Genomic DNA, 13,928 nt, shown 5'->3' on the forward strand with positions numbered 1-13,928 from the left:
TGTCAGTGAAAGTAGCAGAGTGTGAAATACAATATAAAGACCGTGCAATCTGTTTCAGGCAATCATAAGTGCTGAGAAAACTTGATTTGATAAAGAATATATATGGATATCAGACAACATCTGTAGTCGTGAAAGACAGTCGGATGTTTTTGTAAGTTGTGTACAGCTACAAAAGGAAACCTGCAATTATCATTTGTGCTGAGAAAGCAATAATCCTGCATACACCTGCGGAAAATATTCAACTTCCTACAAGTATTACGTCTGCTTCATAGAAAGAAGGAAACAAGAATGAAGCAGTTATGCATATGATTATAGCCACACGTCTCACATAGCAAACATGCATTCAAATGTAAAGCTGTCCGGAAAGACTCTGTCTGTCTAGTTGGGCCACAAAGCCCATCACTTTCTTTTATATCTCCATGCATAATTCATATCTTTGTATTTACAACCCTCTAAGAATTAACCTGTCACATATCCCAGGGAATAATGCCGACATATCTCTATCTGTCAAGTGCTTCACCTCATATGGAGCACCCAACCTCCAAGTGTTCAAACAAGGCATGGATATTATGCATCATCAGCTGACAGAAAACAAGGGACAGGGAAATTAAAAAGCCAGGAGACAAAAGATGTGGCAGGCGAGTGAAAGAATAAATGATGACTCCCCCTCCTCTCTGGGAGTCAGGGGACATGTTGCATGTCATCTCAGTGTCTTGGTACGCAGTGGTGCGGTGATGATGTGCTGGGCAGGGCCAGTTCAGAACAGAGTCAAGGGCACACGGGTTGACAGGAAGCTAAACGCTCCAACTGTTCCCTGTCCCCAAACAAATATATGGATGAGTGAGCCCACTCCCCACCCTGAGAAGAAGGGTACAGGGATCAAAGAGGGGCAATGGCAGTTTCTGGCGTGACCTCTGAACTGCTGTTATTTTAGTAAACACAGACACTCTATTCATGGTACTGCTGCTCAAACTGACAGGCTGTGTCTGAAAATCACACTGTATAGTGAACTATGTATAATAACTGTGCACTATTTTAATTGAGAATTATGTGTGAGAATTATTATGTGTGTATATTTTGTCTGTTTTTACGACCGGCAGTTTGCACGGGGTATTTTATTTTGAAAATCCACCGGATTCTCTTCGCTTTTTCTGTGTCGGGCTTTCGCCCGCTCGAGGTGCTCTGTGGAAATTGACGCGTGCTGCTCGCAAGTTTTACTGTTTTTATTTTATTGTTATTTACAAAACTTACCAGCCACATTGGCTGGTGACCAAAAAAGTTAATTTAGAGCCCTGGTTACGCCACCTCGTGGGCGAAAACTGCACATCACACCAGTTAACAGCAGTTTACTGTGAGATTGTTTCGAAAGAAAAGAGATATTTGTCATGTGTTTTGTTGTTTAAGATGTAAGTTGCACTTTTTATAAGAGAACACAAACTGTTTGAGAGTTTCTGTAAAGAAAGATTTTTTCCTACAAATAAAAAGTATAATAAATATAATCATTTTACTTGGTCATAATTTGTCTGTAGCTCATTTTGATTTTAAAAAATCGTGAAAAAATCGTATCGTGACCGATCGAGTCGTGAGTTGAGTGTATCGTTACATCCCTAATAGGGAGTAGTGAGGTTTGGATGAAGATGTGATCAATCCTCATTTTTACTGAATTCAGGGTGCTCGATTCTGCCTCCTAGAAAGAAAAAAAAAGATCTTAGGCAATAGCAAATACATTTTGTAGGATACTGAATGTCACCCAGAATGCAATTTTATCAATGTAACAAGGAGATTTTATAGCGCCGTCAGGTTCCAGGCTCAAACTGTGTGGAGTTTGGATGTTTTTCTCCATGTCTGCGTGAAGTTTCTTCAGACCCCCCGTCCCCCCCTCCTCTAATTGGTGCCTCTAAATTGCCTGCGGGGTGTGAGTGTGATGGTGAATGGTTGTCTGCTTCTATGTGTTTGCCCTATTATTGACTGATCTCCCCGCAACCCTTTGAAAGGAGAAGTGGTTATAGTTAATAGATGGATGGACATATGCAAGTTGTTCACTGTCAACCTTTTTGCCCCGAAAAACGACTAAGCGTGTATACATGTTTATGTTTAGACAACTGGAAGCTGATTAAACCTGCATTCACTGATTCTTTGGCTCCTTAGAGTCAGAGAAAAAAACACAACATTGACAAGTTATTACCATATGAAGATGAAGACATAAACACATAAATAACAAGCATGACAGAAATCATTATCAGACATTATATATATATATATATATATATATATATATCTACACATCAAGAATATTTGCAGTTGTGTTTCTGACTACCCGCTGAACGTGAGTCCAATATTCACTCCCTTTTTTTTTTTTTTGCTCCACCAGCTCCTGGGGGAAATATTCGGCTCTTTCACTGCTAAACGTTCCACTATCTTCACCAGCGAGCATCTAAATTTGTTTGAGCTCTTTTACTGAAAACACCTGCCTGCTGCAACTGAAAATGAGGACGACGGCAGCCCTAAGAGTAAGCAAGTAGTAGTGATTTCTACTTATTTATTTGAGGTAATCTATATATTATTAGAGCAGCTTTAAGTTAAGGAAAGATTGTGATCCTGGTTGAACAGTTTTTCAGGATTTAACCTAAACCCACAACATTTATAGCTATATTTATAAAAAAAAATCTCACCACTCGCCATGAGACAGCCCTTTTTGTACAGATTAGACAAATTAGATAAATGTATCTCTAAAGCCACCAGACTCCTTTGATAAAAACCGTTGTAGCACACAGGAGTTGCTGGTCTACTGCTGCCTCAAACCACAACAACAAAGCAGTTTTGAAGTAACATGTTAAAACGGCAAAGTCACACATTGACACAAATAAACTAACCAACTGTGGTGGTGAATGACTCTGGTGGCTTTGAAGAAAGATTAGATTGATATAAACGCTTCAGTCTCTGGACAGAAAAGCTGTCTGATGGTTAGGTAAAGTGTAACGACAAAGTTAGGAGATGGAGTCTGTGCACTTGCCTTTCTACAGATGCACTACTTCTGTCAATGACCTCCCGGAGTCAGTACAAAGCAAAGGTTACTTCTCTTTCTCTAGTCTACAATCTATTTCTCTTTCTAGAGTCTATTACGTCAGTTCTAGTGGGCATGTAAGACACCGATTGAAAGTTCACAATGAGTCTCGTCATTCCCAACAAAGATAAGTCTGCTGCATTGACTGTCAATAACGTCAGTCTCCGAGAAGCTTAGTGGGAGCTCTCGTCTCGTCTTTCTTTTCTAAGCCTCAGAGGGGGCCGTGTGGTGAACTGGCAGCCGCAACTCCTTTCATCCATTCGTAGAGGACTGAATAAAGTTCAGAGGAATTACGAGAATCTACCCAGTTAGACTCGGAGAAGCCGGAATAAGCATCACTGAACGAGTCTCACAAATGTTTATACACTGCCACTGTGGCATGGATGAATCAGTATGGCTGCAGATATTGGTGGAGCATGTGGGCCGATGACATCTACACTCAAAGCTCACATTCATTCATTCGTTTAGAGCCAGATCACTGTAGATGCTGTGGGAGAACAGAATGTCTTTCAACCTCTTCCACCAAGATTTTTTGCCCAGCAGATTCAGATTGTGAACGTGGCATTGTGCCAGATGGCTGCCACAGTGCCTTTTTTGTGTTTTGTGGAATAAACATGTCCGTGCCCATTACTTAGCAACTACAAATGATTTGAATTGCATCAAAATTAAACCTGCTCTCTCAATGAAGTCAAAGTAATGGCCTGCCACTTTGGTAAATTGCCATTAAATCCACCAAAGCCAACTTGATTTGGACTTAAGAGAGGCAGAAAATTGCTGTAATTAAAAACACTCTCATGTCTGTAAACCATATAAAAAAAAAACTGATTACGGGAGGTTTGGGATGCAGATGCTTTTTAGTGGGCGTACTTATGCATTAACAGATGTTGTTCATTAGGGCTCATGTGGTATAATAGTGTAATAAAAACGGTCTCACCTATGACCATACCAAATCGTCTAATTGAATCATGTATTCACAGTAATGTATGAAAACGCTGAATATCAACAAATGTAATTTTATTTTAATTAATCACAACAGAAAGCATGACTAAGAAATATTATGCAAATGAGGAAAAGTGATGGCGCAGTGCCATATATCAATGAATCCAACCTCCTCTGTCCTTCATAAACAACTGCGTATGTATTTCAGTGTTGCCTGTGACTGTAGAGAGTTAAAAAAAAAACATAAACTGGTGTTGGATGATAGTGAGTGACAGTGCCACAGCGCACCACAGGAGAACAGCCTTAATACCAACACATTTTGAAGAACCCCTGAAGGTCTGCAGCTAAAAATAAAAACAGGGCTAACTCCCTGATGCACAACACCTGTCCTAGACACTGTCTTTATTACATGTCCTAAACATTTAAGAGAAAGCAAGCCTGCTGGAATTAGAACTAAAACCAACAGTTAAGGTCAAACCTTAAGCTGTAAAAGATCCACTCTTGAATGATTAATGTCCTTTACGTGAGCACAGACTCTGTCATAACTGTTTAGTTCAGTTTGGACAAAAAAAAAAAGAAACATCCTCAAGCGACAGAGATGGGAATCATAAGCAAAAGGCAGGAGGCGGTGGGGGAAAAAGAGGGGGCAGGATGAACCATGTAGGATTTTTTTTTTCCGGACCATCCACTATGAGGCAAACCAACTCCTGGGGAAAGTGATTAGACTTAGGCTCACAACTGCAGGCAACTTGGTGACTGGCTAAAAGAGCTCATTTGCATGCTCCTCTCATCTCCAACAAACGCTCAGGAAGCACCGGTGGATAAGGTCACCGGTGTCAGTCTGCCTGTGTGCCAGCCGAGAATGTAAACAGATCAAACGCACAACGGCAGCTTAGGCGAGTGCGAGGAGGAGCCCCGTGTTCCTGATCATCTAGACAATGGTGACCTGAAATTCAGAGTCAGAGGTGATAGACATGCCTGGCTGTCAGATGTAAGGACATGTGACATGTCACATAACAAAACAACACAAAGATCATTCACGTGTTGTTATGGCAGGTGGATCATTTTTGTGCATTTATTTATTTTGGTGATCAAACTCATTCTGTTTCTACATGATGCATTTATCATCCGTCCTACCAGTCTTGACTATTTGTACTATTTTGGTCTGGTGATGCATCCATAATCTTCATAAACAGATCTGCAATTGAATGGAAATTAATCTGTAGGTAAGGGATCAAGATTTTAGTAGTATTGATCACGATCATATTTGAGCCTGCTCTGGTTGCATGGAGGTAAACGGAATCTACATGGAGAGGATTGCAATATGAAACCTAACGGCTATCGTCGGACAATGATTTAGCTTTTTATTAATATTATTTATTGTTTTTCAACATTTATCTGCAGTGAAGTCTGACCTGCTATTGACACTAGAGGAAAAAACCAACAGAACACCAGTCAGCAGGAGTCATACTCTGGGGAACATGAATGTATTCACGAAGAAGTCTCATTACAATTCATCAATTAATTGTTAGATATTTCAGCCTGGACCAAAGTGGTGGACAGACATCACTGAAGTCGGGTTGCTCGGGTAAACTGGTATGCAGCATCAGCTGATCATGCAGTTCCAGTGCTGGGATAATCAGAGGAACCGCCTCATCATCCAACAATGTCAAGAGGAACAGAAACATTATTTAGTTTTAGATCAGCTCTGTTTTAACATCAAAGTAGATGCAGCTTTCATGTATCACCATTGTCTAATCATTCTGAATAAATTTAAAAAAGGTTGCGCAAAAACCTTGAGCTTGATTATCGAACTGTAACTATAGCAACTGTAGTTCCAATCATCCAGAGTAAAACAAGCAATGGGTGAATGAGCGTCATTAAATTTTTCAAACAAGATCGTGAGAGGCCATCTTTATATGCCAGGAGTAACTGTGGTGGAATGAATCGCTTTGACTCTATTTGGCTCTTTATTCTCCCCGTGTTATGTAAATGTTGTGTATTCAGGATAATCTACCGGGCTGATAAAGGTTCCACTGTTTGTTCTGATATAAAGCTTCACAGAATGTCACCGGCTCCTTTTTTTTATCCTACAGTGCCGTTAAACGTCTCAGTGCCATCTGGAGCAGCGAGAATGAAAACTCTCCTTTTTTTTAAAGATGCCCATTTTAATTGGTAAATATTTACTTGCAGGAGCTCTTGGCTGGGCGCGCTCACGACTTCTAATGAAGCACTCTAAAGCCTATGGGCTCTTGCTGCTTACTGTGAGTATGATTCTAAACAAGTTCAACCTGGGTGTGAACTGTTGATAATGTTTGATAAGGCCCAGTGAAACACAACGCTAAACACTGCGGTGAGCATGCAGTGCATAATAACGACACCAGTACAATTTACCAAGTCACTGTTTACACTGATCCTTAATGTGTGTGTGTGTGTGTGTGCGTGTGTGTGTGTGTGTGTGTGTCTGTACTTCTGATTGTAGGGCCAGTTGACAAACTCCAATACAACAATATGTTAACGCAGTAATATTAGTATGTACTGTATTTTTCTAAAAACTGCTTTCAACGGAAGAGACGATGAAACAGTTTTGCAATTGTGGGCAACATTTTGCAAGAGAGCCCAAAAATGAAATATATTTTCATATATGAATAGATATATAGGTATACCTATATACTTATACGTCCACAGATGCCTGTCTGTCCTTGTGGAGCACTTGTTTTATTGTGTATTTGTGTGCATCTGTGTATTTTCACACCTGCCTCTCCAAGATGTGTACATATTTGATGTGTGTCTGCACCTGTGTGTGTATATATCTCGTGAGTGTGCCGCTGGATGTAAGCACTTGTATCCTAATGCACAGCGGCTCTGTGTGTACATCAATCTCTGCTGCAGCGGCAGCAAGTTGCCCTGTATGTACTGCTCTCTATCCCTGACCCAGTATGCTGTGTGATCCTGCCTACAGCCTCATTTGTCTCCATCAGGGGACAGGCGAGGTTACGACTCACCAAAGCGCAGTACGTTTCTGGCGGATCTCCACACGTGATATTTGGGGGGTCGAGGGCCACTCGAAGGTACTTTGTCATGTCGGTGGCTTCTGGCTGACAGGCCATGTAGTCCCATGCCAGGCCCTCCTCCGTATAGATCTGGGACTTGCACACGTCATAGTGTCCCCAGGCCGCCGGGTAATGTTGCATGGCATGTGCCACGCTGCTGCACACAGCTTGCAGAGTGAATAATACTGGCCAAAGCATCGCTGATCTTGTCTTCTGGATGTCTGCTGTGGAACTTCTTTTTGACTTAACAGCTTCTGCTTCGTCACAGAAACGACAATATTGTTGAGAATCTTCTAAATTAACTGGAGCTTTGAGCATCTGGGAACCGTGGCAGCATCTTGCACCCCCTCCATCCGGTTGTTTCGCCTTTGATTGTTGCCACTTCTGCCTGGCTGATGAGGTGTGTCAACAAGTGAGCCTGAGTCTTCACAAGTCCTGATGAAAGGGTCGGGTCAACTAACGGTCAGATGTGATGTACAGAGAGGAGTGGCACTCCTCATAAGTCAGCGTCGGTCAGACGTCTTAGCTTGATCTCCCGTCTTTTGTGACTTTCGCCATGGGCAGCATCCTAGAGGACAGAAGAAAAAAAGACAAGTTTGGTGGATTAAACGGATCGCGGGACAAAACAAAAGCATTTGAAACACTGGATTAAAATATTAACGGAGGTTCAACATGGTTTAAGGGCACTGAGGTGGATAAGTAGTGCACAAACACACATAATGTACACACTAACACCATTCAAGGTTCCACTGTTTATATGCATCCCTCAATAATAACCTTGCCAAAATCACTGTATACTATTCAAATCGAGCTTGTCCTGCATGGCCTAATCTCCATTTGATTTTCATACAAAAAGGCTTATTTCCATGTGTCAAGTCACTGCATTTAAGATATTGCTTTTCCCGACTCTCAGCCCTTAATAACCAAATGTGGAGTCGTGTTTGTCCCGATGCCTTCAGAGGCATTTGGGAAATATTAAAGCAAAATTGGGAGACAGAAATGGTCTATTTGAGGGATTGTACGTTTCTCCGAGCTATCACAAGCCATCAGTCAGATGGTGTAACTCGTCAGGTAATGGTGCCTGGCAGCAGTCAGTGGAGACCAACACGATCTCAATGTCTCAGGTATAAAAAAAGAAAAAAAGAAAAAGAAGAAACGTGTGCGGGGAAAATAAAATGGAGCAGCTATATACAGCTGCCTCCAACAGAGTAATGAGTCTGTAAATAGGAGTTAAGTTACTGTTGACGGTCAATGTGCTCAGATGGCCTGAGGTTTTGCCTTAGTGAAAAGAAGTCTGTGTTCCCGGGAGTGTCTCTTTAGAAAAATGTGCTTACATTTCAATTTAACCTTTGCCTACTTTGGGTATAGCTCTAAAAAACATGTACAGTTATTCTCTTTTAAAGCCTCTTACAAGTTTGCAGTGTGACATGACATCATTTATCCTAACGCAGAGTCAGACTTACAAAAAAAACGGCCGGCACAACCAGCTGGCACATGTAGTTGAACCGGTAACTTTCCGGTCAGCAGCTTTATTCTCTCCCCTTCAGGCTACAGCTGCCCCCCCGTCCCCCCGTGACTGACAGCCACTGCTGAAATGATTTTTTTAGGTACACATGTGGAGAGTCTTTTATGTTCAGCGGAAAGAGCTACTTTTTGATCAGTGAGATTATCAAGTCAAATCAAATCAATTATGGAAAGGGTTTTAATAAAAGCTTCATCGTGTGAGACGACAACGATTCAGATCAGATTTGGGCAACAGAAACTTTAATGAGTTGCTGTGCTTCACACACGCAGCCTGGTGTCTGTGCTCCCCGCCGACATATGGAGGCATTAGAATTCAGTAGTTTAACCTGGCCGTCTTGTCTAAGACTGCAAATTTGTCCCAATTTGATTGGGTTTTGACTACATCTAAGGCAATTACTGCGTTCCGTCTCCCAACCTAATGCCCCCTTTTTCTTTTTTTCTTTTACAAAATGACTACAGGCTTGAATATATTCCAGCTGTAATGAAAGATGTTCGTCTGAGCCCGAGAAATGATCTGCTATTCAAACTCGAGAGACCCTTCAAAGTGAACCGTGTCAGAAGGTATGGATGGCCAGCTTCATTTGACAGACCTCTGGTGGGAGGTGTGGGAAAAAAACGAGAAAAAAAAAAAAAAAGACACGGCAGGAAAAGACTTTTTGACTCTTTAAATGTGTTCATGTCAATCAAGCCGGCTCCTTTTAAAAAGGGGCCAATTACAAATTTGATAACGCTGCTGGAGCTCTGAGTGATGAATAAGCCATTTCTTTCACGAGGTTGCGAGTATCAAATCATAAATATAAATGTCAGTCCCTGATCAGAGGCGCGTCATGGGATGGTCCAATCTCATCTCACATGCACACACACCTGGATAAACTCCCCTTTTCATAATACTGACGTTGACTTTCATTATAAAAACAGTCAAATTAGGTACCAGCGGCAGGGGGGTGGAGGTCGCTTATCTTATTTTTATTTAATAGGGAACATTCAGGGCTTAATAAGTGACAGCAAATAGAGCTAACCGTGGGAGAACTGGATTTAATTCATAGATCCCGTGAGTAATGAAATCTATACAGGTGAAAGGAAGGTGTCAGGAAGCCCCGTGGACAGAAGAGGGAGAAAAACTTATAATATTATATATTTCAAATCTGTATTCTCACATGATTTAAGAGAGAAATTCATCGCCTATAGAGACTATAGACGTCTCTAACAAATAAAAATTTCTTGTGCCATCCCACCCTCGCTTCGCATAACATCAAAATATTTCATTAAAATCCATACAACTGAATTACAGCCTTCTTATTCCCCTCCTGTCCGTGCATTTATGCTTCATACTCGGTGGCACTCGAAATGCACGGGGAATCGCGAACGCCGTAATTTCACCGAGGGAAAAATATGAGGTCAGATTCTATATTAAAAGTCATCAATATTTGAGCAGCTTTTCCGTATGCAGGGAGAGAGAGAGCTTAGAGCTTAGGTTGACCACCTCACCTCTCTCCTCTCCATCTCTCTCTCTCTCTCTCTCTCTCGGTCTCACTCTCACTCTGTCTCTTTCCCTTCACTTGTTTTTGAAGCCTCTCTGAAACACCCCCTTGTGTCCGCTTGCATTGCATCCCCTGGGCAGCTCAAGCATGGCGGAGTGTTTTAAAAAGTCAGCAGGCAGCCATGCCCCGTGGCTTATATTGGTTACAAACTCCCATGCAGGACTCTTAAAAACCATAGAGGATGTATTCCATTCATTTTATAGTAATCCCGCTAAAGTGTGGCTTTGCTCTCAGTCTCTGAGTGTGGCTTTTCTGATCCCCTCTTGGCTCTCAAACGCAGCGACGTAGAATGAGGGGAAGCTGTCCATGGTGCTGAAATACAGAACATCAGATCTGGCCCTCCACACTGGAGGCTCAGTAGCTTAAACACTGACATCACTGATTGCACCATGACGGTTTTATTGATTTTAAAATAAATAAAAAAAACACAGCCTAGACAGATGCTCCCTCTGTGCTTTATCCTGCAACAATTGCAATTTTGTTGTCTTTCTGTATCGAGCACCTGGTCAGGATTTTGGATGTGCACGCACACAGAGACACACGCGCACAACACCGCCTCGTTGTGTTTATTGATTCTGTTGACTTCCAACCAATAACTTCTGATCCATAGCCAATCTGAGCAGACTGATGCTTTGTGGCTGGCTGATGAGCGCAACAATAAACGGGTTAATGTGTCCAACGTTCGCAGAGCCAAGAACCAAGCCTTCCATATGAGTCACGGTGGGATCGACTGGCAAGAAGAAGCATGTTTATACTGGCACGCATTTGTCTTCTTATTGTCTTTCTCTCCTTCGTTTCCTCTCTCTGGGTCCCTCAATCAAACCCTCAGTCCTGCTTTTCCTTGTCCCTCAATAGAATCCCTGCTGCACAAGAGCGTTAAGCAAAAAGAAACAAGCAATTAATGACCCATGGTTTCATTTTTAACCTCTGCAACTGGAGTCGTTTTTTTTTAATATTTACAACAAAGATTGGCTCCCGCAAAGAGCTTTCTCCCCTGGCAGGATGCGAATGATGTGGTGACAATGTGAGGGGTCCCTCAGTGTGGAGCCCAGCCAGTGTGGGGAGTCATGCAGCCTGCATCACTGCCTCGCATGAAATCTGTCTGCCATACATTATTCAAAGTTCCCTTTCTGAGCCACTGACATGCAAAAACGCAGAGGATGTTGGAAACATTTAAAAAATTCAAATAAATCCAGGACATGTAAGATTCATAAAATCAGAAACACACTGAGGGCACAGAGCAAAAGTCAGTCAAATCATTTTCACAGTGAGTGAAATCAAATAAAGACTGAACGGAGACCACCATTTCTTAGAAATAACCTTGATGTTTACAGTAACCGAAGCTGTGTCCATGATGTTCTGGGTCAGATTTTGCGCAGAGGCGAGGCACACCTAGATCTGACTTTACTGACCTGCTGCGCAACAGGTTAAAGTCACATTATTCCCCTTAATGAACGACTGAGAGGAGGGTGACAGAAACAACGACAGATCCAGATTTATGAGCACAAACAAACAAATCCTCCTCAGCACAGTGAAACTTCTCAAAGAGGTAAAACGCTGTGGATGTAAACTGCAACGTTTTTATTTATTATTTAATCTCATTTCACACGAGCCTCTCATCCCTCATTCATCAAACCTGATCTCTGGTAACGTTCCGCCCATGAAACAGCCCACTGTAATTATCCTATTATTGCCCATTTAGTCACGATCATACAAGTGACGGCATGCAAAAGAAAAAAAGACACAATGTGTGAAAAGCTCAGAACAATACTCACATGTAAATGCGCTCCTGGGACGAGCTGCTCATGCAACAAGTTATTTACAGCGTATTTGATTTTCACACGCCTCTGACCGATTCCTCTTTTTTCTAATTCACCCCAAATCTCGCACCAGGTGGATCAATAAAATATGCGCAAAAGGCGCGCATTGAAGTGCAGAGACAACCTCTGCCTCTTAACTTTTCTTTAAACTTTTGCGTCTCACTAAAGCAGCTTTTTCATTCCAAATAACAGTCCGGGACTCGTTTACACTCAAAATCTCCTTTTCTTTCCTTCTTCTTTCTTTCTTTCACGCTTACAAACCACCGCCGAATATCGCCTGGTGTCCACACACAGGCTTGTTTGGCTTTTACGCAGCGCTGCTCTCGGCGCAGCGATCGCTGGAATGGCGCACGACAAAATACTTCAAGTAGCCGTCAATGGGGATTCACGGTGGCCGCAAATTCATTAAAGTCCATCAACGCGTATTTAAAAGAAAAAAAGACATCCCAGTGGAGAGAAACTCTTTGGGGGGGTCGTTTGGATTGGATAGATTTCTTAACCCAGTCGAGTTGTGGACGGGAGAGGAGGAGAGAGATAAGCAATCTTCCTCAAATGGAGCCACTATGTCCAGTTACATACGAGCGCTCCGCCGGGTCCTAAAGATAACACTGACTGGCTGCTAAATTTCAACTTCAGCTTTTGGTTTTTAGGTTGTTAAATTCGAGCAAATGCGCAAAAAAAAAAAAAAATAAATCTTAAATTCGTGCCAACTAAAAAGTGTCTGAGCCTCTGGATCGTGGTTTTTGTGGCACTGGGGCTTATTTTGTGTTTTAAAATACAAACTCATCGCTTGAATCTAACTAAGCAGGTGACTTCACCCTGCATGGATGCCTTTTGGAAAATTCCTGAAAAAGCATTTTTCCCCTTCTTCTTCATTTTAAGGAACTACCACCATTAGAAAACGGAGACATATTTGCAGAAGGTGGAATATTCGGTTCAAAGTTGCCCGATAATTACTCGGCGGTGTGTTGCATCGCATCGACAGCAAGCAGCGTGCAACTCTCCCACCTTAAACGCACACAGTTAAAAGCCACAGCCGTACAGTGATCACAATGCCCGCCTGAAATAAGGTAGAATATCAAGTGTTATCTAACACCGCGCAGTAGACTCGTCGAGGTTTTATTATTAGAGCTGCGTGTGCAGAGTAAATCCACTGAAAGTTAACAGAGGCTCTCGGGGCTGATATTCAAAGTCCAACACAATTAAGATGTAGACTAAGTTGCAGGATCGCTTAAGAGAAAAGCAGATGTAATTCAAATATTATTTGTCTGTGCGTTTGCCAGCACGTCAGACAAAGAGTATTATCTCTACAACACGGCTTCAGGAATAAAAGGGAAACAAAAAGCAAACACAAGATCTTACCTTCCGTGGAGGAATGTGGGGAATTGCGCTTGCACACACACACACACAGAGGAAAAAAAGAGGAGAAGGGAAAAACTCCCCCTGGTCGGAGTTGTTGCTGTAATTATTCGGTGAAATTTTGAAGGCTAGAGCTGAAAGGATAACTCCAGTTAGGTGCGTCTGCCGGGCTCCCTTGGCGAGGAGTCACAGATGTCACCCTCTCCACTACAGGGTGCCAAGCAGCGCGGCAAACAACCGCGGTGACAGGTCGGCTTTGAACACGCGTTTTTAATTGTGGTGTAATGCCAACTGGTGGAGATTGCACGATAAGAACAACCGCGCCCATCTGAAGGTCACCACAGTAATTGAGCAGACCGTATCCCATGTCGGTGTAAATAAAGGCTCCAAACTACATTCTGAGTTTGTGGGATCTGTAACTGCATCTCTTTATTTTTTTTTCATCGTTCATATTTTTAGAGGCGATTCATCAGAGAGATGCAGAGCAAACCCGGGACTGATTATCGGGGTTGTGTTTGCAACAAGAGACGCAAAAGTTGCTCTTTAAGATTGTCTTAACTAACTCATCAGTTTTCTTACTGTTATGTTCAGCACCGTGGACAGCTCCTCCTCAGTACTCAGCTTCACA

The 13,928-nt window shown here is 42.3% G+C and overlaps 1 protein-coding gene across 3 annotated transcripts in view; it reads right to left on the reverse strand.

Moving 5' to 3' along the window:
- Positions 1-13,591, reverse strand: part of LOC104931262 (netrin-G1) — a 58,954-nt gene extending 45,363 nt beyond the window's left edge. For 2 of the 3 annotated variants that reach the window (XM_019276239.2, XM_019276241.2), the window contains exons 1-2: positions 11,897-12,489; positions 7,009-7,624 (exon numbers count right to left, since the gene is read on the reverse strand). In XM_019276239.2, the coding sequence (XP_019131784.1) occupies positions 7,009-7,374 (366 nt within the window). In that variant the 5' untranslated portion in view covers positions 7,375-7,624; positions 11,897-12,489. Of the gene's footprint in view, positions 1-7,008; positions 7,625-11,896; positions 12,490-13,303 lie in introns of those variants that run through there. The other variant, XM_019276240.2, reaches the window with a different exon arrangement.
- Between the last annotated feature and the right edge of the window lie 337 nt (positions 13,592-13,928).

The sequence above is a fragment of the Larimichthys crocea genome, chromosome II (genome assembly GCF_000972845.2).
Source record: "Larimichthys crocea isolate SSNF chromosome II, L_crocea_2.0, whole genome shotgun sequence".
NCBI classification, from domain to species: Eukaryota; Metazoa; Chordata; class Actinopteri; family Sciaenidae; genus Larimichthys; species Larimichthys crocea.